This window comes from Pieris napi, chromosome 15 (assembly GCF_905475465.1).
Source record: "Pieris napi chromosome 15, ilPieNapi1.2, whole genome shotgun sequence".
Classification (NCBI taxonomy): domain Eukaryota; kingdom Metazoa; phylum Arthropoda; class Insecta; order Lepidoptera; family Pieridae; genus Pieris; species Pieris napi.
In genome coordinates, this window is record NC_062248.1 from 5,446,247 (window position 1) to 5,472,797 (window position 26,551).

The 26,551-nt window shown below is 33.0% G+C and overlaps 4 protein-coding genes across 10 annotated transcripts; 1 reads left to right on the forward strand and 3 right to left on the reverse strand.

The window, feature by feature from the left end:
- The first annotated feature begins 3,226 nt into the window (after positions 1 to 3,226).
- Positions 3,227 to 5,899, forward strand: LOC125056913 (neuroguidin). The gene is made up of 2 exons (XM_047660275.1): positions 3,227 to 3,477; positions 3,595 to 5,899. Exons 1-2 carry the CDS (start codon positions 3,469 to 3,471, stop codon positions 4,471 to 4,473), a joined length of 888 nt encoding a protein of 295 aa, XP_047516231.1. The 5' UTR covers positions 3,227 to 3,468; the 3' UTR covers positions 4,474 to 5,899.
- Positions 5,900 to 5,916: 17 nt separating this feature from the next.
- LOC125056920 lies at positions 5,917 to 11,248 on the reverse strand. The gene is made up of 3 exons (XM_047660282.1): positions 10,875 to 11,248; positions 6,599 to 6,728; positions 5,917 to 6,137 (listed from the first exon to the last, which is right to left on the reverse strand). The coding sequence occupies exons 1-3, from the start codon at positions 11,171 to 11,173 to the stop codon at positions 5,934 to 5,936; spliced, it is 633 nt and encodes a 210-aa protein (XP_047516238.1). The 5' UTR covers positions 11,174 to 11,248; the 3' UTR covers positions 5,917 to 5,933.
- Positions 11,249 to 11,639: 391 nt separating this feature from the next.
- LOC125056890 (radial spoke head 10 homolog B-like) lies at positions 11,640 to 19,059 on the reverse strand. Of its 5 annotated transcripts, XM_047660225.1 has the most exons (10): positions 18,271 to 19,059; positions 17,864 to 18,041; positions 16,754 to 17,794; positions 16,635 to 16,690; positions 16,365 to 16,517; positions 15,926 to 16,156; positions 15,563 to 15,676; positions 13,832 to 14,801; positions 13,320 to 13,535; positions 11,640 to 12,245 (listed from the first exon to the last, which is right to left on the reverse strand). In XM_047660225.1, the coding sequence occupies exons 3-10, from the start codon at positions 17,085 to 17,087 to the stop codon at positions 11,965 to 11,967; spliced, it is 2,355 nt and encodes a 784-aa protein (XP_047516181.1). In that variant the 5' UTR covers positions 17,088 to 17,794; positions 17,864 to 18,041; positions 18,271 to 19,059; the 3' UTR covers positions 11,640 to 11,964. The 5 variants fall into 5 exon arrangements, with proteins under 5 accessions (XP_047516181.1, XP_047516180.1, XP_047516182.1 ...); XM_047660224.1 differs by having other exon boundaries at positions 16,754 to 18,041; XM_047660226.1 differs by lacking the exons at positions 17,864 to 18,041; positions 18,271 to 19,059 and having other exon boundaries at positions 11,643 to 12,245; positions 16,635 to 16,809.
- Positions 19,060 to 20,965: 1,906 nt separating this feature from the next.
- Positions 20,966 to 26,376, reverse strand: LOC125056896 (CDK5 and ABL1 enzyme substrate 2). 3 transcript variants are annotated; one of them, XM_047660239.1, is made up of 9 exons: positions 25,877 to 26,376; positions 25,699 to 25,805; positions 25,441 to 25,591; positions 25,096 to 25,356; positions 24,750 to 24,785; positions 23,984 to 24,110; positions 22,847 to 23,037; positions 21,885 to 22,092; positions 20,966 to 21,558 (listed from the first exon to the last, which is right to left on the reverse strand). In XM_047660239.1, exons 1-9 carry the CDS (start codon positions 26,209 to 26,211, stop codon positions 21,418 to 21,420), a joined length of 1,557 nt encoding a protein of 518 aa, XP_047516195.1. In that variant the 5' UTR covers positions 26,212 to 26,376; the 3' UTR covers positions 20,966 to 21,417. The 3 variants fall into 3 exon arrangements, with proteins under 3 accessions (XP_047516195.1, XP_047516194.1, XP_047516196.1); XM_047660238.1 differs by having other exon boundaries at positions 25,441 to 25,624; XM_047660240.1 differs by lacking the exon at positions 24,750 to 24,785 and having other exon boundaries at positions 25,441 to 25,624.
- Positions 26,377 to 26,551: the final 175 nt, after the last annotated feature.

A 26,551-nucleotide genomic window follows, 5' to 3' on the forward strand; every position in this document is an offset into this window, starting at 1 on the left:
AATGCATATCAAATTATGTTATACCGGGGATATAGGCGAAGATTTTACTTAACCACTAAAGGAGCATTTTGTTTAAAATCAATCTACCTAATTTTAGGTACAGAACAAAAATTTGATGTCTTATTTTGAAGTATACATTTTGGTTATCTAATAAGATAATTCCGTGAAAGAACCACATTAAACGTCAACGTCAATTAAGTATTCCCGCGTGATTTCGCAAGAAACCCGCTTAAAATATTTTAAAGCATGGCAAGCTTATAACCTAAATGTAGAAATGTATTCTACATTAGGTCAATATCAAACTATCTATGTAAAATTAAAATGTGTGCGACTTTATTTGAAGTAAAGCGTTTTGCCTGTTGGTGCAACTACGCGAGAGCAATGCTGTAAGCTTTTAGTGTCGATAAATTTATAATGGACAAATGATATTTAAATTCAGATTTCCAATAAGAATGCGATTGTAATTTTTTTAGGAATGGTGAGTCGGTCATAAGATACGAAATATCTGCCCCGTACAATAGTTACGAGACTATTCTCTATTGACGAACATTGTAACTCAAGACTTTAAAAAATCCAGTGTATATTTGCTTTATTTTAAGAATATCAATACAAAAAACAAATGTCAAATCTATTAACTCAAACTACGAAATTAAAAAAAGAACGATGTAGGAAATTTCGCTTTACCTGTGCGTTTTTAAATCACAACTAGATAATTGTCACAATAAGACTTATGACGTTTTATAACTTTTTTTAGCGCTGTTAATAAAGGTTACTTAGCATATACGGCTCATTGGTCTAGTGGTTAGTACCCCTGGGCCCTGACTGCGAATCCATGTGTCCCGGGTTTGATCCCCGGCTGAGACAAACATCGATGTGATGAGCATTTGGTGTTGTGCTTAGGTCTTGGGTGTTTAAATATGTATTTATATGTGTATCTATCCATAATATGTATGTATATCCGTTGACTAGTACCCATAACACAAGCTTCACTAGCTTAGCATGGGACTAGGTCAATCGGTGTGAATTGTCCAAAAAAAAAATATTCTTTTTTTGAATAAAAATTACCTATCTTGTATATGTTCGTGACTTCATTATTTCGTATTATTCGATAAGATCTTAATAAATCGTAATGTTTGAGAAGTCGAAAGATTTACTACTTTCCCTAAGTTTCTATTTATTCTATGCATATCTTATAACGCATTTAAAAATAGCCGTTATGTGGTTAGGAAGTGTTTTTTTTAATGTTGCTTTAAGCAAACAGAAGTTTTTTTTAAAAAAGGTTTATATGTTATAAATTTACATCAGTAGATCCATTAAACGTGTTTTATAATTAACATAAGATTAGTTTTTATCGCAGACGAATAAATATTTATTGCGCATCACCAATGTAAAAATTCTGAATTATATTCTGCCAATGGGCCGAATGTTAGATACGTTTGATGTGTGAAAGTATTATTAGCGATCATTGCTTAAATGATAGTCGATAGTTAGTAAATAGTAGTTGTAAATATTAATAAGAAACAAAATTGTAATAAATGTTATGATTACAGAACATGGTTATTTTTTACATTTTTCATCATGCAATAATTAAAGCTGTGAATCTAGAGAAAATTGCATTTTCCTAGCAACCTGAAATCTGAAATCTGTTATTCTATAATTATTTGAGATAGTCTATGAATTGTGTAACCCTCAGATTAAGTAATAATAAGTCGGTAAGAATTCTGAGGTGCAATCTCATATTTCAAAGGCACCGCTTTCCACACTCGCCGTGGACTTTAGAAATGTTAAGGGCCTCAACTTTAACTGCCAAGCCGGCCTTCTCTCGGCTCCTACCTCTCCTACCTGGGGTACAAATTGGAACATACATTTGTGCCGCTGGCGGGAGTTTGCGTGTATGTCAGAGAGGATATATGTTCTCGTCGCCACGGGATGCTTGAAGTAACGGTCCGTCTTAAGGCCGATTTACATTATCTTAGTGTTTAGGAGAGTGCTTTAGTACAACTTGAAAGGCAAGTTCTTTAGCGTAGCGTTTACTAAAGCAAGTTATGTTTACATGTTTCAACTAAAGTACTATCCTAAAGCAATCTCCTAAACACTAATGATAATGTAAATCGGCCATTACCTCTGGCTGCGCGTAGACTGCGATGACCATCTGCGATTCTATGCGTGCCTGTATAGGTCCCATAGTGGAAATGACGAAACTGACCGACTCATCGAGCACATTCAAACGGCTACAGATTCCCTGCTCGAAAGGGTTCCGACCGCTGTTCGATGTCATAATCGAAAGCCCAACATCGATGTTCGATATTTATGAATGATTTTTGCATTAATAATTGATAAAGAAATAAAATACAGTGAAATGGTTCGAAATTTATTAAGAAACAGAACAAATAAATAATATTACATATTCCGATATTTTGTATCAACTGACTGAATGAAAAGTAATTTTTATGAAGAAGAACCTTTAAATATATTTCTTTGTTGATAAAGAGTATTGAGGAAGTGTAACAGAGAAAGAGCGAGCGAGACTACGAAGAACGAATGAAGGGAACGACCAGGGGCCTTAGTCAAATTGCCTTAACAGTAGTGTATGTAGAAAGTCGAAAACTAATTTTGTATGAAAATGACAGTTGGTGTCGAAAAGTTTTCATACAAATTTCGTTTCTGACTTTCAACATACACTACTGTTAAGGCATCCTGACTAAGGCCCCTGGGCGCAAAGAATGAATACGCATTAGAAAATTTAATAAACCTGATTTGATGCGTTCATAGAAGACAGTTTGTTCCGTAAGTTGAATTGGTCGTGCGGGAGGCCATGAGTTAACATCTAGATTTTACGATATTTTTCGTATAGCAACATCGATGTCAAAACATCAATGTTTTTGATTTCAACATCGCTGATAGGGGCCTCATAGCCTAGCGGTCTTATTAAGTGGCAGCTAGGTGAGGGGTACCGGGTTCGATTCCCGGTTCGAGGGCAAGTTTTAATTTAATTTAAATTTTTTCTCGGCCTTTGGGAGGGTTGTGCGGTACCGGGCGAGTGCCTAAACCGCACATGGAGGACACGGTCGAATTTCTAAAGACTAGCACGAATTATAAAAAATCCTATACTTGACGCTGGCTAATGCACAAATCGTGCCAGAGCCATAAAAAAAAAACATCGATGATCAATTATCATCGAGCATCCGTATTCCCTAGTCCCTACTCCTATGCCAATTGTCATTTGTCACAGTTCACACTTCACACGCAAGACGCTAGCGGCTTGCCAAGCCATTAATTTTTATTTTATGAAACAATATTGATAATGATTAATGTTCCTTTCTTTTCTAAACCTAGTTCCTTACTGTGTAATGTTTATTGCAACTAAATAAGTACTAGTGATCCGCCTACGCTCGTGCCTGCCAATACAGGTTTTATTTTATAATTTAAATTTTAAGGTTAGGTATTTACTTTAAACAAACAAGCATCATGGTTCAGGTAAATATTAATTTCTAATTATAAATGGATTTACCATTTTTTTATATTGCTATATGCTATATGCTATAAATAAGGTATTTTTTTAAAGTATAACGTTTACCATATCCTTGGTTACAGGCAACAGACGAGATGGAAGTTCCTGACTTACCTCAGGCAGTAAAATTGTTAAAAGAAATGAATACAAATGTCCAACAAGTATCTAACCTAGTTGACAATATGTTAGTTCGCGTTAAAGATGGCGAAATGACTACTGATAAAGGTTTAAGCTTTTTAGAAATGAAATATCAAATGCTGCTAGGCTATTTAATTAATTTAACTTACATTGTATTACGGAAATGTTCTGGTGAAAAAATCGAATCTGACCCATCTATAGATAGACTAATAGAAATAAGAACTGTACTTGAAAAGATACGTCCCATAGATTCTAAGTTGAAGTATCAAATTGATAAACTTGTTAAAACTGCAGTGGTTGGTGCCAGTTCAGAAGATGATCCACAATCCTACCATGCTAATCCATCAAACTTAATGAGTAAAATAGATAACAGTGATGAAGACTCTAGTGAAATGTCAGACAGTGGTGAAAAACCAAAAGATAACAAATCTAATATTTATGTCCCACCTAAATTGGCCGCTGTACACTATGAAGAAAATGTTACAAGATTAGATACTGAAAAGAATAAAGAGCGAGCAAAAAAACAATTCTTGAACTCAAGTGTGATGAGAGAACTTCGGGAAGAATATTCAGAAGCACCAACAGAAGTTACTACAGGAAACTATGTCAAACATTCAATATCTAAACAAGAGCAAGAGAAGACAGAATATGAAGAGAACTACCTTACTCGATTACCAGTTACTAAAGCTGAAAAGAATCGTCGTAGAAAATTGACAACTGTTGGAATGTTAGCTGATGAAATTACTGGAAGTCGTAGTGTGTCACGTAAACACAAAATAAAGTCTAAGAAAGGTAAAGGATTTAAAAGGAGGAAAACTCATTAATAGTTTTACAATTTTATTAAGCTTCAGAACACTTAGATTTGTGTTATAATAAATCTAGTTTTCATTTATAAGTAAAAAAGTTCTAAGCATTTATAATAAATTAATATTTCTAACTTATTACTCAAAATGAATATTGGCTTTGCATAATATTGCAGTTCTGTATTATCATCATAATACTAAGAACTTTAAAATTTATATTTTTATAACTTTTTATGTGCAAACTAATTATAAAGTATGTGTTATCATGATTATTCTAAATTTTTGCTTTGGGGTTGCATGTTTGGATATTATTAACGATAAGATTTGTAACTGGAAAAGAAAAAAATAAATATGAGTTTTAGCAAAATAAATTAATCTAAACAGGGTTTAAAGTAACATGTAACATTTTAATTTATGTTTGAAATTGTTATATCACTTGATTTAAGCCCTGCTTTATGTACATATAACAACTATAAAAATCACAAGCAACTATAACTAGATGATATAGACATGTAATTTTACATTAAAGTTTAGTATACAGGGTACAGAATATATATTTCAGTTGCTAGGTTCATTGCACAACATTTTTATTTGAAAACTATATAATGTTAAATAGTTTTAAAAAGTTACACATAGCCGTGATTTTATGCCTTGCCCAATCCTTAAAATATAGCCAAATTAAAATATATCATGAAATATGTGTAAATAGAAAATACTGATAAAAGTAAAAACTGATTTACTTTGAAAATTTCAAATTGATGTGACTGTTAATGTTTTTAAGATTTTGTTGGTGATTTTATAATTTGTTTTAAGTGTCTCTTATGTTGTTTTTGGAAATCTTATGACAAGTATGTGGTATTTAGAAAACACCAGTTATATTTTTCTCTTTGTAATGATTTTCTGTTATTCAAGTGCTTGTGTATGCCTTTTGATTATTAGTAATATTATAAAGTTTACATACAATTTTTTGTCAACATTTTTTTTTAGTTTAAACAATTTTTTTTTAAGTTTTTATGATTATGAAATTATGTTATTGTCTTATTAGTTGTATAATTTTAATTTAGTTTTATGATTATGTTAACTGAGATACTAAGTGTAACTAGCTTACACTTAGTATAAAAATGATGTTAATTAAAGTAAACCATTGGCACAGAAATTTTTATGATTATCATTAACTCTCTTAATGAAGGGAATTAACTCTCCATATAGCCTATATGGAGTATCATAATCTTTTCGCATAGGTAGTGCCCTTAAATCAATTTAACAGAAGTTTCTTTTAAGAAATATAATAGGTATACCAATATATCAAAATGCAGTTTATTAGATCTCAAGAAGTTTGCTTTATGGGAGTTTAAAGGTTTTGTTTTCTCCAAATTTTTTCAAGTTGATTTATTATTTAGTTAAGTATGTTTGTGACTGGTATGATTGAATAAATACTTTTTTTTTATTACCTTTTTTATTTCGCGTCTTAAAGACCACATTTATATTAATTTCGGAAAGTCTTGAACGCAGGTGGCTGGATTAAATGATTGATAACGGAAGAGCCTCATTTCTCGTATGTGACCAATAGGTGTATGTGTATCCAAACATTGGTAATCTCCTCTTGGTGGAGCGGTGCCATGGTTATGAGTTAAATCGGAACGTATAACTCGATTTAACAACCACGGTGGGGAAGACATAGTTAGCTAAAATATGAATACCTAATTGTTTTAAGAAATATTAAAACATTAATCAATTTCGAAATACACCAAATCTTGCCAACTACATAGATTAAAAATTAAAAGAGTTTAGTTAAATAGTTATGAAAGAGTATACGTAATCACAATGACAATGATCGATCTTGGTGATATTTTAATGTGTATGGTGAGTAAAGAATCAGCGGGATCGAGAAATTTGGTTGCTCAGGGTGGTGATTTTGTTTTCAGATTAGAGATACTGACTTCGAACTCTTATAGAACCAATTAAATGGTTAGATTAAGCATATTAATATATACTTGGATGTTAAATACAAGTGCAAAAACCTACTTAAAGTGCAACGCGCAAGTGCATTTTACTTTTCTATAGTGGTGTTCACAAATTGTTCTTAGTTTTTATAAGTTAAATTCAAACTATTGAATTGTTTTTTTTTTTATAAACAGACTCTTACCGGTCTTGTAACTCCGGGATAAGGACTTCTATAGTCATTTTGTTGTGTACTTAAATAGTCCATTACACCAAAATCATGAGGTAATTCCGCTAAGTTGGCTTTCTTCATTAATTTATTTCTTCCCGGGGTACTGCGTGTAACAAACAGAATTTTTAACAAAAAAAAAAATTCTGAGGGGCGAAATCTAGATTTGGAAAATACTGGCTTGAGGTTGTTACTCAACCAAAACACATATCAAAACCTACTAAACTAATTTTCATGAACCTTCTGTAAGTTGGAATAGGTATACCTGATTACAATCGATATTCATTTTACTTGCCGTGAAATTTGTTGAACCTTTAGAGAAATTTAGCACGAGCTTAGATGCCTCATATATGTATCATAATATTCAAATACAGTGGAATCTCGATAACTCGAATGTCAAGGGAACCACAAAAGTTCGAGTTAACGAGTTTTAGACTTATAGACCACAAGCCCATGAACAAAAAATACCTGTGAAATGACCCAACCTGAATTACGCTTAGAAGGCTGTTACTATATCTGAAAATAGCTCTGAGCACTATGCCGTCATTTCTGAGCGGTACATGTGAGTACGTGAGTGAATGGACTTTCTCAGGTACAATGGGGGAATTTCGACTAATTATTAATGTACGGCTTTGTTATAAGTGTATAGATGATTAAAAATAAATGTCGAAAAACCTAGTGCCGTACAAAAGTGATGGTGCTGGAAGTCGGTGCAAATTTTTAATTCGACGACAGTTGCAGAAGCAATATAGGTCATTTATTACTGTACGGCATTTGTGTGATTCCTTTTGGACACATATACAGATACTTTACCCGTAAACGCCGTACATATTCCCAGCGGAGCGGTCGAAAGCCAAGGGTCGGAACCCTACCCCTACACCCATATACCCTAAGGTCATTGTAAAATGTACGGCAACATGTTCAAAATATTATTTAACACGGACAATAATGTTTTATAATTATGCCGTCCAAATTTATAGTTAATATTTGTGTAATTAAATATTTATCGAAATTTCAGGATTTACCAAGTTCTTACTGCTGTAAGATCAGAGAATAATGTACGGCAACTTGTTTTTTTACATAATGTTACTAAATATTACCGTTGTACATTATAGCCGTTCATTATAAATGGTAACAAATAAAAATATTATGATAAAAAATATATGAAATTTCCGAAATTTAGATGACTTTTCAAATGCTCCTAGAGTAATATGGGGAGTAATATTTTCAAAGATTATTGTTATTTTATATGTTACAAATATAAATAAACAAAAAAAACCAGATGCCGTACATTTTACTCCAGAATATTCCTTACAGCTGATAAAAACTTCGACGACATTTGAGGTGTCCCTTAAGGTCATTAATAACTGTACATATCTGAGTATACTACCATAAGGCTGTAAAGTATATTTACAGCCTTATCGTACCAGCAGAGAGAGGTAAAGGAAAAATATTTTTAACAAAAATAAAAATATAATACAGGGCGTCCCAAAGTTATGAGACATGAAGGGAAAGTACCTTAAATATTGCAGATAGGGTATTTTACTAAAAGAAGACTTTATGCTATTTTTAAAAGTTAGTAATTCTGCATTTAAAGATTTTTTTAAAACTACTTGCCTCGTCTGGAAATCGAACCGGCTTAAATTAAAAAAAAACACCCCTACTTTTATGATACCAATCGAAAGAATGGCCAAAACCTAATAACTTTTCTAAAGTAACAGACTCGTAGGGGATTTTTTTAGGCCGAATACGATAGATAATGTTTTTAATTTGATTAAAAAGATATATTCACGCTGTTACTTTCTTTTAAAATACTATGTTACTTAAGAAGAGTTATTAGTTTTTGGCCATTCTTTCGATTGGCATCATAAAAGTAGGGGTGTTTTTTTTTACATTTAAGTCGGTTCGATTCCCAGACGAGGCAAGTAATTTTTAAAAAATCTTTGAATGCAGAATTAATAACTTTTAAAAATAACATAAAGTCTTCTTTTAGTAAAATACCCTATCTACGATATTTAAGGTACTTTCCCTTCATTTCCCATAACTTTGGGACGCCCTGTATTGGTAGGCGGTGGTAGCGGACTATCGAAAGTGTACGGCATTTATCTTTTATTGAAGATTGTCTAAAGTATTAATAACCTGTGTTATTGCCGTACAGATAAAAGTCACCGGAAAATGACTCTTTTCTGAGGAAAGTAATTTACCCCATACACCTATGTGTTCCACAAAAAATGTACGGCATGCTGGAAAATGTTATCTATTTGTGAAGTACTCTCAAGATCATTTAATTGTATGTTGTTTCATATCAGAATCACCTATATGCTAATCAGACATATGTTGCGACCCTTGGCTTTCGACCGCTCCGCTGGGAATATGTACGGCGTTTACGGGTAAAGTATCTGTATATGTGTCCAAAAGGAATCACACAAATGCCGTACAGTAATAAATGACCTATATTGCTTCTGCAACTGTCGTCGAATTAAAAATTTGCACCGACATCCAGCACCATCACTTTTGTACGGCACTAGGTTTTTCGACATTTATTTTTAATCATCTATACACTTATAACAAAGCCGTACATTAATAATTAGTCGAAATTCCCCCATTGTACCTGAGAAAGTCCATTCACTCACGTACTCACATGTACCGCTCAGAAATGACGGCATAGTGCTCAGAGCTATTTTCAGATATAGTAACAGCCTTCTAAGCGTAATTCAGGTTGGGTCATTTCACAGGTATTTTTTTGTTCATGGGCTCTTGGTCTATTAACAAGAACTTCGAGATGCATATGATTTAGGTAACTGCTAAAATTTTGACTTATAGAGGCGCGATTTCTAAGTGTATTTTTCGATTTGTAGAGTCGAATTGGAATAACAATTCAAATTAAGTTTTGTAATTTATATATTTTTATGAAAGTATTCACTCATTGCACGTGTACAAGGCAAAAACAATATATTAGAAGCCAAGAACCCGAACATTAAGTTTGGATTTTATTGCCATTATTTGGGGGAATTCCAAGTTCGAGTCATCGAGATTCCACTGTACTAATATTATCCAATTCCAATAATATCACCCTTTGAAGTCAGTAACTAAATGCGTGCGATCTAATCTGTGATGGCACTCTAGCGATTATAAGTAGGTATCTCGTGTCTTGAATACCAACTAATACTAACAGCTAGAAAACTATCTATTCAATTACGACTCTTTAAATTATAGATAGAAACAGGACAGTTTTATTTGCTTGACTGCTTAATATATTTAATATTAACCCCATGTTTGTTTGGCCCTTAATCGTTCACATGCTATGGCATTTTACATAGACAGTATAATCTAGGCAGACGGTACGGTGTTTCTGGGTTCTGTGATTTTACTACATTATTCCTTACTCCAAATGAAGAACAAAATGAAAGGTTATTGGATTTCAAACTTGTACAAAAACAGAAATTTTACGGGTGGTGCTTTACTGAACAATACAAAACTTTTTACGATACGGTAAAATGTTACAGGTGAGTCGCCGGCTTTAGGTAAAGTTAGCTACCAAAACAGGGAGTTGTGATGAAGATTGTTCCTTCTGGAGGGTAATTAAGGATCTAAATCTAGACATTAAAGAAGAGAAATTAACGTTTTTAAAAGAAAAATTGTTATAAAGTTTAACTTGGGCCCATATTCTAATTTGTATTTCAAGTTACAATATTGTCTGGAGCGCTATCAAATATGCCAAACTTCAATATTCAACTCCTTAAACTAAGTTTAAATTTGATTGACGTTCAAGAATACGGGGCTTTGTCTTAAAAAGGCGTTAGGCGTTGTCCTAATTGGCGAAGATCGCACGATGACACGATGCGGTCTTGTCGTGCGATGAGTTTAAAGATACAGATTTCATCAGAGTGTCCCATTTGAACCTCGCAAGTAATGGTGCGAGTACATGAAATGCTTTAATAACGATCGTACGATGCGTTTGATCGTGCGATCATGTAATCAAAGCAACAGATCTCTTTTGAGTGTCCTAATCGGTTGACGCGCGAGGGGCGAACGACGGCATCACACGATGGACATCGCACGATCTATTAGGACACCTGTTAGGTCATCGCACGACCACTTTGATCGTGAGATGAAAAACGCATCGCGCCATCGTACGATCGCTCCCAATTAGGACGCCGCCTTAGGACTGGATGCCTATGTTACCATTGAATTATACTTGTAGTTAACACCTAAGTAATATTTTCTACAAATACAAAAAACTGCAACTCACTCAGTACAGGGGTACGAAGTAAAATTAACCAAGGGCTTGAAAGCATAAATCGGTTCCGTTCTTGTAAAAACCTGTTCTAGCATATGTCCAGTTTCAGTTTTCCCTACACCTTGATCCTGGTTTCCCCAACGGTTGTAAGTACTGATATGATTGCTTAAATAATCTCGATAGACATAATTGTCTTTCTTTTCAGCGTGATTCGCAAAGTCCCAATTTTCAACTTTCACCCATGGACCATATGTGTTTTTTGAAAATAATATTTGCTGTGGCTTTTTAGCCATGGGATTTTTTGTCCGCATTTTGGTGTTGCTAAGTAATTAAAGTATACGTAATATTTATAAAAATTAAACACAATCAAATGTCTTTCAATGACGTTGATTGTTTATGGTACTTATTAAAAAAATGGAATGACATCCTTTCATACACTATTCTATTATTATTATTTTAATAAAAAGTTACTAGTTCACAAAATACTTATTAAAACAAAATCGGTTGTCTGTAAAGTCGGTTTACCGACTGACGATAGTTGAACGTGACAACGTCATAAGAAAATGCTGATGGAATGGTTGCATTTTCCAAAAGAAAATTTTAATTTTATTTGTTTGATAGATATTTAGTATGGATATAGAGAAGGATGTAAATGGAAATCACAATTGAATTGATCAAGTTACATTTATTTGTTTGTTCAAGTTACATAAATACAATTATGTCAATTTTTTAACGAGCGAACGCTGCCGTACGCTGAGGCCGATTGTGCCTCTTTGTCGCTCGTTCCGCGCTCTCGCTTGCACTTCAAGCCTTAAATGGAACGCCTCAGAGCGAGGTAACGCCGCATGCGTCATGTTTTTCGTGCGTGTAGCTGGCTCCATCGAATTAAAGGACGTTGTCACATCAAAAACATACGCGTCGTATTGTAAACCTCCTTCGGTTTAGTTGGTGGTTCAAAATTATAAAACAAGTAGCCGCGCTTCCAAGTTACGAGCGTTATCATATTGCAAACCCATGTGCACCACTGAGCTCAGGATAGGATAACAAAAAATGCTTAGTTCCATTATTACAAATTAATTTATTAAGAATTGAGAAATGAAAATTATTTTAACTTAGGCAAGTTATCTGTAGGAATACTTGTTGTGGATTTTTCCTGAGACTTTAACTCTTCATTTCTTAAACGAATGCTTTCTTCAACGCAAGCGATGAGGACTTGATAAAATTCAAAGAAAGTTAATTTTACGTCGAGGCTCATGATTTTGTCATCTTTTATAATTTGCGGGAAAATTGATGAGAAAAAGAGAATCACAGCTTTACTCGAGAGGTTGCCAATGTTGAACAGCTTTAGATCTTCCTTAGTATTGTCTTCTAACTGCGCGGACTCTAAAATAATAAAAAAATCTTAAACGACCCGAGTAGTTCGCAGCAGTAATAGTCCAGTCAGTCAAGACAATTAATTCATTATAATTCCAAAAGTTTTCAAATTTTGATGTAAGGTCGGGAGTGGTATTAAAACAAACTATAAAATTTTGCAACCTGCTCTGCGGTCCGGAACATTGTTAAAAATAAGTTTTGGTCGTGAAAAAAATTCCAAAAGTTCTGCAAACTTGGGGAAGTTTTCGATATAATATTTCATATCACGTATAAAATTTGCAACCAACCTAAGTGTACGGAACATTTTTTGTTATTAAAAATTAATGTTTTTCTTTATTAAACTGAAGGAAAACGTTCCAAAAGTTCTGCAAATTTGACAGATATATCGAAAATAAAATAAATAACAAAAACTGTTCCATACACTTAGGTTGGTTGCAAATTTTATACGTGATATGAAATATTATATCGAAAACTTCCCCAAGTTTGCAGAACTTTTGGAATTTTTTTCACGACCATACAGCAAAAATTAATTTAATTGCAATTTTAACAATGTTCCGGACTGCGGACAAGGTTGCAAAATGAGATTTATTGTCGTCCAAATGTACCATTCACTTGACCGAAGTTTGAAAACTTTTGGAATTATTATCAAATTTTCGATTTCGAATGTCTATAATGACTGGTCTATAATGGTTCCTCGCTATGTACATAGTGTGTAGGTTATAGTGTAGAAATTTTGTTATAAATTCGTTTTTATCAGTTCAAGAAGTTTCATATGAATGTTTAGTGAAGTGACACCACTAAATATGAGACTGCCAAACTCACTAACTACGAAAAAGGGATTAGCAAAGTCTAATTTAATATTAGTTTATAAAAAAGTAGTATTAAGCAAAAACGAAATCCAACAAGTTATCGCAATTTACTTAAAACGGCAAATATGTTTTTATTGTTAATAATTTGTCAACATAAAAATGTCTTTCTGCGGCCTTATTAGAAAATACCAACGTTTAAAAAAGTTGTCTAAAAATCAGTTACGGACAGATACTGATATATTTTCTATAAATCCATTAAGAACCATCAAATCACCTGAAATAAAGGTAAGTTCATCGCCAAATACATAAGCATTTCGACCTAGCAATACTTCATCATCTCTAAATGTTGGTTGTAGTAAATCTGTGCAATGCTGTGGTCTTTTCATTGCACATAAAAAGTCTCGTACAGTACATGGCTCTCCTAAGCAACGGTACAAATTATAGGTTCCTGTCAAGGGCACAAATAAGCCATATCCACTAGTGAGAAATCCTGTAAAAATATGTAATGAATCGTAGATATGGAAGACCACAATGCCTCCCTAAACAGGTTAATTATTTGAAATAGACAAACGATGATAATAATTAATACTTCGATTATATTTTGCGTTTGTTTTTACCGATGTATCAGTGTACCGAGTGTTGGCAAGCTTTTTATCAATAATTAAAAAATACATCGTTAAAAATACTAAATAGTACTCAAGTACTTGATATTGTCATGTTTTTCGTCGGATTTTAAATCAAAATCCAATCTTTTTTTTAAAAAGATCCTTTTATTTATACCGTTACCTTTTTTACGACCAACTCCTGGTAGAACATCGTTGTCCATAAAATTCCTAAATGCACTGGCCAGAATCGTGTCAGGTCTTTTTTCAGGCAAATGCCGTTTAGCATACAACTTCCTAGCAATCGATATAAGACCGTGCAGAAATTGCCAGAAGTAAATTTTTTCAAAAGGATTGTGAGGCGACCTGGCAAGCCATTCTGGATTAGCATGAAAAATGTTATCGATTTCTACTAGTGTTAAATGTTTCTCGTGAATGTTACAATCGAAATAGAGCTGCCATAAGTATAGACGAATCAGGATTGGCGTATAGTAAATTTCTTCTTCGTTACAAATTGTAGCGTATTTATAGTAAATTTGTTTGAGTTGTATTTCATAACATTGCAGCGCTTTACGCAATGAAGTTTCTTCAAATTTCAAAAATTCTTCGAATTTGAAATCTATCTCATTCTCTTTAATATTCTCGTTCTTTTGTAGAGATATAGAACCCAGAATTTTATTATTTTCATAAAATTCCCTTATCAACATATCTCTCGTTTCTTGTTCTTTATCAAGCTCCTTAAGTGCTTGCTCAATATGATAGAAAAGGCCAATATATTGATCACAAATGTCAAATTCGAATGGCTCTTGCGTTTGGCTTCGTTTGCATTCTAATGTATAATTATTGTGCTCTTGATTAGAGTTCAATGGACCAAAATTGTCGTCTATAAACAACATTTTGTCCTGCAATATAAGCCCATTATTTGTAATAACAGTCCCTGGACCATGCTTGTTATTATTTTTAAACTCGCCTTTGTAATATGAGCCTAAACCGAAGCCAAGGTTAAGTATACCATATCCATGTCGCTGGCCTTTATCCCAATTCCCCCTGTATGCAGTAATGGAGGGTAAAGACATGTCGTTGTTATAATAGGAATCCCAAATATAAATCCCATAACCAGACATGACGCCATTTTTCCACTCGCCTCTATAAAACTGTAATTATAATACATTTTGTACATATTTTCAGAACGAATCGTAAATAACCTCACATCAAAAATAATCGTCTAATTCCAAAATTAAATTGTAAATTGACATCTAAAGTGTCCTGTAAACGATCAAATTGTTTGTCAAATTTTACGTGTTTGTCAAATTATTTGATAGTGTACCTACTGCTGTGTTTGAGGCGTTTGTCAAACAATCTACGTGTTTGTCGTGTTTGATGAAAATCTGGATTGATGTCGAGTTTGACAAACAGGTTTGAACGTGTACGGCGGTGTTTGTCAAACAAGATCTCATTCGTTGTATTGCCATCATGGAGAACGCTACGCTCAGTGACGATATGAGTGGCAATATTACGAACAAAGAATTTACGTTGCATTTCATATCTGTTTATCGTGATATGCCGATGTTATGGAAAATAAAATCAAAAGATTATATGGACAAGAACAAGAGAATTTATCTCTTAATTTCAACCATTCTCGACTCCATCGTCTTCTTTTTTTTGTCTTGATACACAGTGCTAGAGTCAATGCCAAAATGTGTCATCTGAATTACTCATTGTAAGCGCTCGGCACGGCGACGTCACGTCACGAAAGGAGAAACCAGAATCTACTAGAATTTTAACAAATTTGTTTGATATTTGGTTTGATCGTCTAAGCTATTGTTTGATGAAAACGTGAAGTTTGACAAACAAGTTTGTCAAGCAAATTTGATCGTTTACAGGGCACTTTATGTGAAAATTCATGGGAACTTACGTCGTGATTAGGCCATATCATTAAACCTTTTCCTTCTCTGACATAGTAGTCCCAATAGCCTTTATAACCACTTAAGGCACAATATTCACGAGATCCAAAGCCATGACGAACGTTCTTAAATTTTCAAAAAAATTAATAAAGGAAAAAATACGATCGAAACCGCGGATTTAATTTATAATGAGCTGTTGCCCGAAATTACGTATTTATGAAATAGACTCTTTTGATCTTGAAACTAAACAAAATCGATTTTGTAGTTTGAATTTATAAAATAGAATAGGATAAAAATAGTGTGGCATTAAAAATGGGCACAGACGAGGCGATACAAAGACCTATAAAATATAGATTCGTGTTATAGTTACTAACCGAAACCCACTCTCCATTATAAGAATTTTTAAATGATCCTGAATAGTATATTGCTCCGAAGCCATGCTTAGTGCCGGAGAACCATCCGCCTGCGTAAGAGCGCTGTTTCCGTGAGTCTACGTATAATCCTGCGCCGTGACGAAGGTTCCCCACAAACTGGCCTTCATACCAAGTGTCATCCTTCCATTGAATAAAACCTTTGCCTCGTATTTCATTGTCTTTAAATTGTCCCTGTTTTATAAATATCTATATAGTTATTTAAATTGGTTTGCGTAATTATCAGAAGAACTGTAACTGTGTGGTCCTGAAACTTTAGCTAAGAAGGTTACTAGTTATAAAGATAACATTTAATGGAAGGAAACTATACACATAGGGAAGTGTCTGCTGTCTGCATAAGTTTATATAATTGACGACAGTATTCTTTAGGATTTTTTCTTACTAAATAAACTGTTCCGTCGGCCCATTGAAAACGTCCCTCTCCGTGCATGCATTTCATTGATATACTACCTTCATACAAATTTCCATTACGAAATTTTATAATAGCTCTTTCGTCTGGACATGACCAGTGACCTTGAGGCAAAGCTGTTTCTTGCTGCAATAACGAAATTAAGGTAGACGGACCGTAATTAATATTTAAATTGCAACTCAAAGAACATCATTTCTATGTAAGGCAATAAAGGTTTAAACTTTTGAGGAACTTAATACATACCTGTGTATTGTCTAAATCAATTTTCGACTGACTTCGTTTGTTTTTACTGGATTTTCCTGAAACATAGAACATCTTGGGTATATTACATCTTTATACGAATTATTCATATAGGTACGTACCACTAATAGCTTTCTTCTTTTTGCCTGGCAATGTTAATTCACTAGCTGTGCGTGGAAATTCTGTGGGGCCTTCCTCCGGTTTTGGAGGTTCTATAACCGACCACGATTCTACAATATGATCTAGCATAGACTCAAACAACTGAGTGACCAGTTCCCTCTGAACAGAACCCCTCTGTCGGGCTATTAGGGAAGCCCCCGATTCGCTAACAAGACGCGCCGTGGATTGACCACGCGCGGTAGACAACGCCTCATAGTCGCTTTTAGTTTCATCTTTTTCAACGACAAGAGAACTTTCGCGGCGCGTTAAAGTTTTCTGTGAGTCCACATAATACATGATGCAATATTATTGTTAGTTAATCTCAAGTCCTTTAATCCAGCTCCAGTATCTAATTCGTTATATTGCAAAATATATTTTCCTGCCGTCATGTCAATTGGCTGTCAAGCACCTGTTATCTAGTCTGTTGTATGTGTGAGTGTGATGTCTAATCTAGATTTGGGCATTACGAGTATTTAGGTAACGTATTTAAACACTCCATTACCATAGGTGAACTTTTTTCTGTATGGGGCAAACCAGACTACTGCCCTGCGATTCTGTAACTCTGAAAAGGTGGGAGCTTGTAGTTTATTGTTTATCAGAATGCCAAATCATAAAATGACTGCTTCACGACTGATTTGAGAGCGACCGCCGAAGCGAAAACCGCTGTGTGAGTTCGAAAAGTGAGTTACAGAATCGCAGGGCAGAACAGCCATAAAAAGGCAAGTACCGGCCATACATCCATGCTAGTGCTAGAAAGGATTATGCTTTTTTTAAATAATTGAAGGCCGTATCTCCCTGGGAAGACCTCCACTGGAAGCCGATTCGGTCCATAAAAATAAAACAACATACGTATCTTTCAAAGTTTTGTATTTTTAAAAGAAATTTAATTTTTCTCTTCAGCTTAGGTCTGTGATTAAGGTGATGGTTATAAAAGTAAGGTCTTCTAGACGCACTCTGTATTAGATCATAAGAGTGTGTTAGGCCGTCTCTTAACGCGGACCCACCTAATAAGAAAAATCCGTATAAAAATATGATATTTATGAAAGCTTAAGAAACTAATCAATAATGTTAACCCCATTGCCAGAATTTCCAAGGTCTCCAGCTTCTCCATGACTGGTTGGTACTTGTTTCCGTATCGGATGTGGGTCGTATGCCATCTACCGGAATTCTCTGCAGTGATTGCCCTTCTTCGCTAGAATTTCCGCTAGAGCACCAACTCAGACATCCCATCACAGTAAAGAATAGTACCGCCTACAACCGAGATTAAAAATTTTAAAAAAATGTGAGATATCAAAAATTCAGTTTATACAGTAAAAGTTACTATTGTAATGTTTTATAAAAAAATTATGATGTATGAGTAAAATTATATAACTTATTTAAATAAATATATTAACAACAAAAGTCCAAGTCCAAAACGTCCATTGTGACCTTATATATTTTGTTGCAATAATTATGAATTTTGTGGATGTCAATATCTTACCTTAGATTCCATTACAAATTATTAATGAAACAGAGCACAATTAAGTTTTATTTGAAAATACATTGCACGCTCGTGGCTTACACACGATTGCTGAAAATCGTGTAATGCATAACTCACCAGTAAAAGTAGGTTTGTAATATCTGAAGCAACGTGTATATTCATAAGTTTTATTCACGCGTGTAATTTAATACAAACTAGTTTTATTATGGACGAATCATACGCAATGAGAGTGGTTTGCAAACGTCTTTGTAGCTTTATAATTTTAAAATAATGAGTATATTTGAATAAAATTTTCAAGCGCGAATGACAACAAAATTTCCGGAAGTTGAAATTATGTAGGTACATATAATTAAATTGATCTGTGTATATATAACTCAATACATACTCTAATCAACAATAGTCTTAATATAGACATACTTACGTATATTAAAAAAAAGATTTTCGGTAATTAGCCTTAGGCTTTTATATATACGGTCTTAACCAAATTATAATTATGCTAGGTTTCGAAATCTGATAAATTACAGAAAAACTTCAAATTTTGTCAAATAATTTATTGAACATACTTTTATCTTCATTCATCGTAATACAATACATTGTTACTTGACATAACTAGATCACATTTAACATTAAAAGCTAGGAGATATATTTTATGCATTTAATACATAATATAATAAAATCTTTGAATTAATAGAAACTGTAATAGACATTTTATATATTTATATACAGCAAACTTGTCAAACAAAATTTAAACAATGCAAAAATTTTGTACTGTGCGTACTCGGCTTAAATATATAATGTTCCATTCAATTTATACGAACTACAAATCACACTCCTTTTGTACGTGTTAAGAACCCTTAATTATGAAGAAAATGTAGTGTATACTAAAATATACATGACGTCAGAATTACTGGCTCCGTAAAAATAGATTTTGGAAGGTGTCAAAGTTAAACATATTTTAGGAAATAGCGGACATGAGCCAATAAGAAAGTAGTCAAATTTGTTACTAAATATTTCATTCCATATTTGTTCTTTCTTGTGTGACGCTGAGATCAATGTCCGCTGATATATTAAAATCTCTTTTGTAGGTATATATTGGTGGAGTGTATTTAAAAAATATATAAAAAACATTTGAATTATGAACTAAAATATATACAATATTGTAATATATTTATCTTTATCATTATAACTACATTTAAATAATCTTTGGCCTCGTTTCGTATACGATGAGCAAAAATATAACAATAAAAACAGGCAAGTTAAACATAAAGTGATGTTACTATTCACTAGCATCATGGCAACAACGGCTAAGCCCAAATTACTATCTTAAAATAATCGTAATTGCTACGAGTCTCTTTACAACATACAACGTTCCACGTCAAAGAAATATCGAACACTAAGCTCAGGTGTAGGACAAAAATTAAATTATTTAGATCCACAATTGTTACAGGAAAACTGAAAACTAATATCAGATGAGTGTACTACAAATAGCGTTCCTATTTCTCAAGGCATTGTTAAAATATATTTTTCTTTTAACGTATTTCCAGTATTTTTGCAATGTATTGCTGTAATATTTTCTTATTTCTGTACGTACAAACGTTGTATGTATATAAAGGACAAATATTATTAGGATTATTTTAATTATGGGGATAAACCTTAATTTTTATCTTTTAAATTGCAGGAACACTCAACAATTACCATCTCAAGTTAGCAATACGTTATTATCCCTATTCCTAATAAGTTTCAGTTTTTGGTATTAAAGAGAGCTGTTAATTATTTCTAATATTTCTTTTATCCTAATAGTATAATCCGTCTTCCAACAATTTCTTAACCATAGCACCTTTATATGACCCTTATAAAGACTTTTTGATTCATATGTTATTAGTATTAACACTTGAGTAGCGCTCCGTGGGCGGTTTGGGAACTACAAGGCCTTCCAGCTGTTTTAATGGGCCTTTCAAGTATTACGTAAGCAGATTTTCCGCTCTTGTCAGCAACAGTAAGCAAAATTCTCAAAAATAATATGACATAAACGTATGAATTTTTGTAGGAATCCTCGAAAATGAATTTCGTTTTCAAGCATAGACAATGTCTGGGTAATTACTGTTGACGTAATCATCAAATAAGAAAATCAAAGACCCCCCCAGACCACCTCCCCCCCGTCCCCCTATATTGCTTACGTAATACTTGAACGGCCCCTTAAACATAAATAAATTTTTGGCACATCGACATTCCAATGTACTATAACATCTAAACTAATTTCGCTGTATACTGTAGTTTGAATATTTACAAATATCACACTGTTTTGTGATCAATACAGCCTTGAGGGCTGCATCTATATGCACCTATCTAGATGTCCGCGACAATGCATTATATCTACAGTTAGAAACGATCCATCTATTCGTTCTTAGACCGTATAATAGACGGATATGATATACATATAACATCTTTTTAAGTAACATTTATATTTAACTAGACCGAGACATCGAAAGACACTGAAATTTCAAAAAAAAAAAACGATGTTATTTTGTTTTTTCTTTCAGGTCTGTGCATCGCTTTACCGCCTCCGACGTCATATTTCCTTAGCTTGTTACACTGCGCATACAAATAATTATCTAATTTCTAGACTAACACTGCTTTATAGTCCCTTTAATATCTACAAACATGGTTAACTAGTGTACAATATTTTTTTTTTATAAAACCCAAATTTACAATACACTTGACGTTTCAAGCAATCCTGGTCAACGAGAAAGTCTGGGCGGAACGAGAACCGACGTATTTATGCGGACTAATATAATATATTTGCTACGCGTTTCATTTATTTACAAATATATACTTTTAATTATTTCATATTAAATATCAAGATGATTACTAGAGAACTATAATGACGTAGCAGCATTGTCAACATTACGAAATAGGTTAGCAATGTTAGCATTACAACGACCTCAAATCCCACGCCAGTTCTTTTTCCGCACAAACTCTACTTCTCTAATTGTCTATGAAAGAAGTTGCACAACGCGTAGCGCAAAGACAATTTTATCTGTTAGTTTATATCCAGGCATTGGCACGAAAGTTATCAACGAAAGAGGCTCGCCGTCTATGCGATCGATAATCGCGATAAGGACGACCGATCTCAAATGAAAGACGTCGTCACGAATCGTGCAGGAGTCTTTGGTAGTGCGGAAAGACCTCATGGGGCGGGACATGAAGACCGAATTCCAAAGCGACCAATACAGCGAACTCAAATTTAATTAGATCCTTCCTATTCAGTCTGAACGTTGTTTCGATTCGCTACAAAAAAATGTTACGACCACTATTATAATAAAGCATACTTTTCGTGTCCACATTCCATCTATGGCAAAGGGGTATTGAGAATTTATACTTATAGTGCATTTTGCAATGATAAAATTTGCCATTCGAACCGAAATGCACACATTACAATACAATAGACGATTGTTGAGAGTTGATCAGAAACAGTAGAAACACGTCACTTTGACACATGACAGGGCCCTAACTTGTTTTGGCAGAGCATTATGATAAATGTTATCATACATTAAAAACACTTTAACTATAGTATATGTACAACAATCAAGGAAGTAAAAGCAAAAAAATCTTACCTCTATAAGAGCTTTAAGCATTTCGCCTTTAACATCATTCAATTTAGCCGAGAGTAATAAGCAGGCGCCCGCGCATAACTTCCTGTTGTCTTTGTTAATAAGATTGGCAAGAATTAATTTTTCGAAATAAACATATGCCTGTGCCACAGATAACAGATCGATCCCTCCGCAGTCGTGTTTAGCGATTTTTCGCATCTCTTTCTTTATACTGAAATATTAAATTAGTATGTAATATATCAATACAATACAAAATTAAGCCCAATCTCTTAAAGTCTAGGTTCAACAGAATTGCTCGAGAGCAAGCTAGGTATTCTATTAAGCACCTGATTAGGTTACCTAGGTTTGTAAATATGACGCTGAATGTTAGTTTTTGTTTAGTAGTTTTTAGATAGAAATACAGTCAACATCGTTTAGAACAACATACCGGTTATATTGACCAAAATCAAAGGTCCCGGCTGAAATCTATTGTATTAGATTTTTAATAACAACATCATCGGCTTTTACGACCAAATATGAGTAGTCCCTTCGATGTCGTTATAACAGATTTTGACTGTATATTATATTTATTTCATGAAAAATTATGATAATTATTTTATACAGTTTGGTAAGTTCAGAATATTTGTTTAAAATATACACAATCTTGTGGGACAAAAAAAATAGCAAAATGTTCTCCTTCATTATACTTACCCAACCCTTTCACAACTATAAATGAAGCAAAACTTTTAAATTCATAAATAGCGCTATTATTAGCGCTGGTTAAACAAAAATTGAATAAGAAAAACGCTTTTTACCGGATTAAAGTTATGTATTATTATAAATTTACAACTATTTGACATAATTTTAAATTTATCCAAAGGTAAAAAGCGTTTTTCTTTTAATGTTATGAGTTATGTTAATCAAAGACAATAAAAATTGAATATTTTAATATAATCTGTAAACGTAAAAACTATTTAACTTATTACCTTCTTAGTTTGCTAAGTGTCAATTTAATATGAGGAAACTTCTCTCGAAACTTGTCATTAAGTTCTTTTTTCAAGTCCTGAGGGCGAACGTAGTCAATAATTGACGTCATGTAAGACGTAAATGTTAGAAGCGTCCTGTGTTTACCAGCTATCAATTCTGGATCATCAAGTACGTTTGGGGAGTATTGGATCTGTAACATACGTAATAATACTATTCTGTGTGCACAATTTTTTAAAGTTATACTTCTTTAGGCGCGTTATGAAAAATTGATGACAGTGAAATTTTACGATGCGCGCGCACCGTGACAGAATTAACAGAATTAACAGAAGTTGCCCACGGAAGAGGCTACGGCATTGGACATAATTTAAAAACAACATTTGAATAATAATAGAATTTATGTTACACTTAATGTAAGAGAATAATAATAAATATTTATTTATTTAATTTTTCAAATGTAAACTGAACTTTATTGACTATAATGACTCCTTTTCCAGTCTTTGATTATTTAATTGTAATTAATTATTTGCGTGCAATCAAAAACTATTTTTAATCATGCCAAAGAAGTATAACTTCTTACGGGCGTACATAAGTACACGCACCCATTTTAAACTTAAGAGGAAATAAATAGCCTACATCTTATATGAAATATAAGGGCTACATTTAAACGAATCATTAAAACTAATTGTTATCTGTCGACGTGTAAGTAGCAGTCTATGTATGTACTATAACCATAGCTGAAAAGCAATACGATGAGTAATGTTACAAATTAGCTTTTATTAAAATTCAATACTGTACGTACTGTAATTTAAAATAGTTAAATAAATCACTAAATAACCAGCGCATTTTGCTTTATAATGATTGCTCAACATTATCTCGAATACAATCACAGAAACACGACAAGATTATAATTCCGTTTGATGAAACAAAATCAAAGGAAAAGCGCTATTTAATAAACTTTTACTAACTTTAATCAATTTAGAAACTAAATAATCTAGTGACTAAGCAATGCATTCACAGATTTATCTATACGTGTTCCCCATATGGTAACAAAAGTAAAAATAGGCACTGTGATAGTAGGCACGGAATTGAAGTCTATTCCTAAATAACTATGAATAATAGCTAAAATCTGCAATTACCTTTTTGCTTACATATTTTTGTGCCAATATTATTTCTTCATCCCAGTCAAAAGTTTTGGTTTCAATGGAGGAATGAGGCGGTGATGATGCAATTGTACTGCGTTGAGCAGATTCATATGAAAAGCACCTGGAAATTTGTAACGTTTTAACATTTCAGTGATAAACAAGGATTTACCCATGCTTTTCTAATAGGCTTTGCAAACCAAAACTCGACATGCATAATTTTCGAAGCTTCAACAATTAAATCTACGTAAATTTCAACAAATATAATGTACTAATATCCTTCCATTTCCTTAAAACTGGTTAGTGGGTGTATGATACAGACGAACAGATATCTAACAAAATGTTACCTAGTTTACCTCTAGCAAAGACAAGAAGAAAAGACAGCTCTAAAAATAAAAAGTTCTTGCATAATTCTACAGTAACTTAGGCAAAAATTTAAGGATATTATACATTATGTTATCATCTAAGCGGGTTTTATATGTAACAATGTACAATAAATATAAAGAGTTTAAATTGTAGTTAATCTAAAAGTTAGTAAGCTAGGCTTGAAAAACAAATGTTAAAATGAATTTATTTACAAATTTCTTATTTGTGGTAATTAATCCCACTATTTTATAAATACAATTAATATTAATATATACATTTAAAAACCATTGCTTTACACGAAGATTAGTTAGATTAGAAGTTGGTTATTAAAATTCTACAGCATATTTTTAGTGTTTAGAAAATATATACTATCAACCTTTATTAAACATATCATTACCATTTTTTATCCTTGTGTCTCGTCAATAACTTAGTCCTGAAATTTATGCAAAATGAGATGAAATTAGAGAGAAAAGTGTTGAAACATTGAACATTTAACCAGGCTATACAATAGGTGACATGGAATTTGACTTATTAATTAATTTTCCCATCAATTTAACCATGAAGACTATAAAGTCAAAATACCACTTCACCTATTCAACAGTTTAGCCCAACATTTAGTCAGATTACATTAAGATAACATGAATGGTGAACATAATGAACCAAAAATGCATAAACAATAATTATATTAAGTATCATGCATGAAGCTACAATGACAATTAAAGTTTTATATAATATTTTTATACCTGGCAATGACATGTGGATGTCTATTTATTACTTTCCAAGAGGCCTTATCTGTAAAATCTGCTTCACACATCTTCCTATACTGTTCTCGTGTACAGACTCGAGAGGGTACCAACAACTTTGAGTATGAGATATCTTGACCATGTTCCTCTCTTTCCAATCCAAGTAAGTCAAATGGATCAACACCATTATCTGTAATTGCAGAGAGTGGTCTAGGGCCTGATGTATTCCTCCTTCTCACTCCATCTTTCCTCAAGTCAGACCTATAATTTGTTACATTATTTTATAAATAGCTGAAGATGTGTTATGTTTATTAAAATGAAGGTTTGAAATGATGTAGCATTTACCTTGCAGATCTAGCAGTTTTTGAATATGGTATAGTACTGAATAAAGCACATGGCACTCCTTGAGTAGGTGCAAATACAAGTCTTTCATCTTTGAAAGTCACTCCTTTGGTCCCTTTCATTAACTTCAGTTCCTTAATATATGTTTGGTTTTCTGGAATACAAGTACTACTGGTTCTAAGACGACCTACAATAATGCACAATAATAGATTTATTATTGTAAATTATGTATGGTGTTTAGAAAAGAATGAAAGTAATTACCAAAGGTTAAACTTTCTAAGCTACTTTTCTCATCTTGTGTGCATGTTTTTCGTCCTCTAAGCGATAGGTGTCTGTCTTTAAATAGGTCTGTGTTTCCAGAAGAACACCTAAACATAAAATACTGTAAGATTTCTGTGAACATATTAATATCAGACCAAATACAATAAATGTTTGCTACCTTTCTCTTATTAGATTATTACTAACTCCTTTTATAGGTGTTACATGAGCGTATTCAGGATCAGAAGTTATAGATTGATTATCGTTATTGTGTGCTGGACTACACTGCGGCATTTTCGCATTGCGGTTTTTGCTGCGCGTTGTATCTTTTTCATAATGATTTGGAATATTTTTTAGTTTTGAGCCGTCACACTTATCACTGTTATATTTTATGTCTAAAATTTGGCAAAGCTCAGTATCCTTGAATGAGCCATCAAGGGAAATATTAGATAGAAAAGTAACCGCGGCTAATCGTCTTCGCGCTTTCTCATATTTATTACGATTGTTATGAGACATTGTCACATAAAAAAATATATTTTAATTTACGTATTTCGATTAAGATAAAATCAATGTTTCCAAATTCCAACTTTGTTACTTAATAGTATAAATTTTAAAACTCGGTATACACATTTCTCTATTGCAAGATGCAAGGTCGGAGACGGTCGGGGCGAAATTATATTTATTTTTAAAAATGACAGTAATACAAAGTTCCAAATTGTCAAATCTGGCATTTGACAATATTTATTTATGACATGCAACAGATATTACAATTAAAGTTATAAAGCATAAGACGTCTGCTTTCTTCTTATAGACATTAAGTACTCTGTGCGCAAGCGATGCAAATTGTTAAAATGAC

Coding starts and splice junctions, on each gene's coding strand:
- LOC125056896 (XM_047660238.1), bottom strand. CDS start 26,211: ATGTCTCATAACAATCGTAATAAATATGAGAAAGCGCGAAGACGATTA. Junction 25,625..25,698: donor CTTAGAAAGTTTAACCTTTG/GTAATTACTTTC, acceptor GCATTATTGTAG/GTCGTCTTAGAACCAGTAGT. Junction 24,111..24,749: donor AGACACAAGGATAAAAAATG/GTAATGATATGT, acceptor ACAAATTTCCAG/GTGCTTTTCATATGAATCTG.
- LOC125056920 (XM_047660282.1), bottom strand. CDS start 11,173: ATGCGGACAAAAAATCCCATGGCTAAAAAGCCACAGCAAATATTATTT. Junction 6,729..10,874: donor ACTTCGTACCCCTGTACTGA/GTGAGTTGCAGT, acceptor TGTTACACGCAG/TACCCCGGGAAGAAATAAAT. Junction 6,138..6,598: donor ATCCCGGAGTTACAAGACCG/GTAAGAGTCTGT, acceptor TTCATATTTTAG/CTAACTATGTCTTCCCCACC.
- LOC125056890 (XM_047660225.1), bottom strand. CDS start 17,087: ATGTATTATGTGGACTCACAGAAAACTTTAACGCGCCGCGAAAGTTCT. Junction 16,518..16,634: donor TTGATTTAGACAATACACAG/GTATGTATTAAG, acceptor TCGTTATTGCAG/CAAGAAACAGCTTTGCCTCA. Junction 16,157..16,364: donor CCGACGGAACAGTTTATTTA/GTAAGAAAAAAT, acceptor TTTATAAAACAG/GGACAATTTAAAGACAATGA.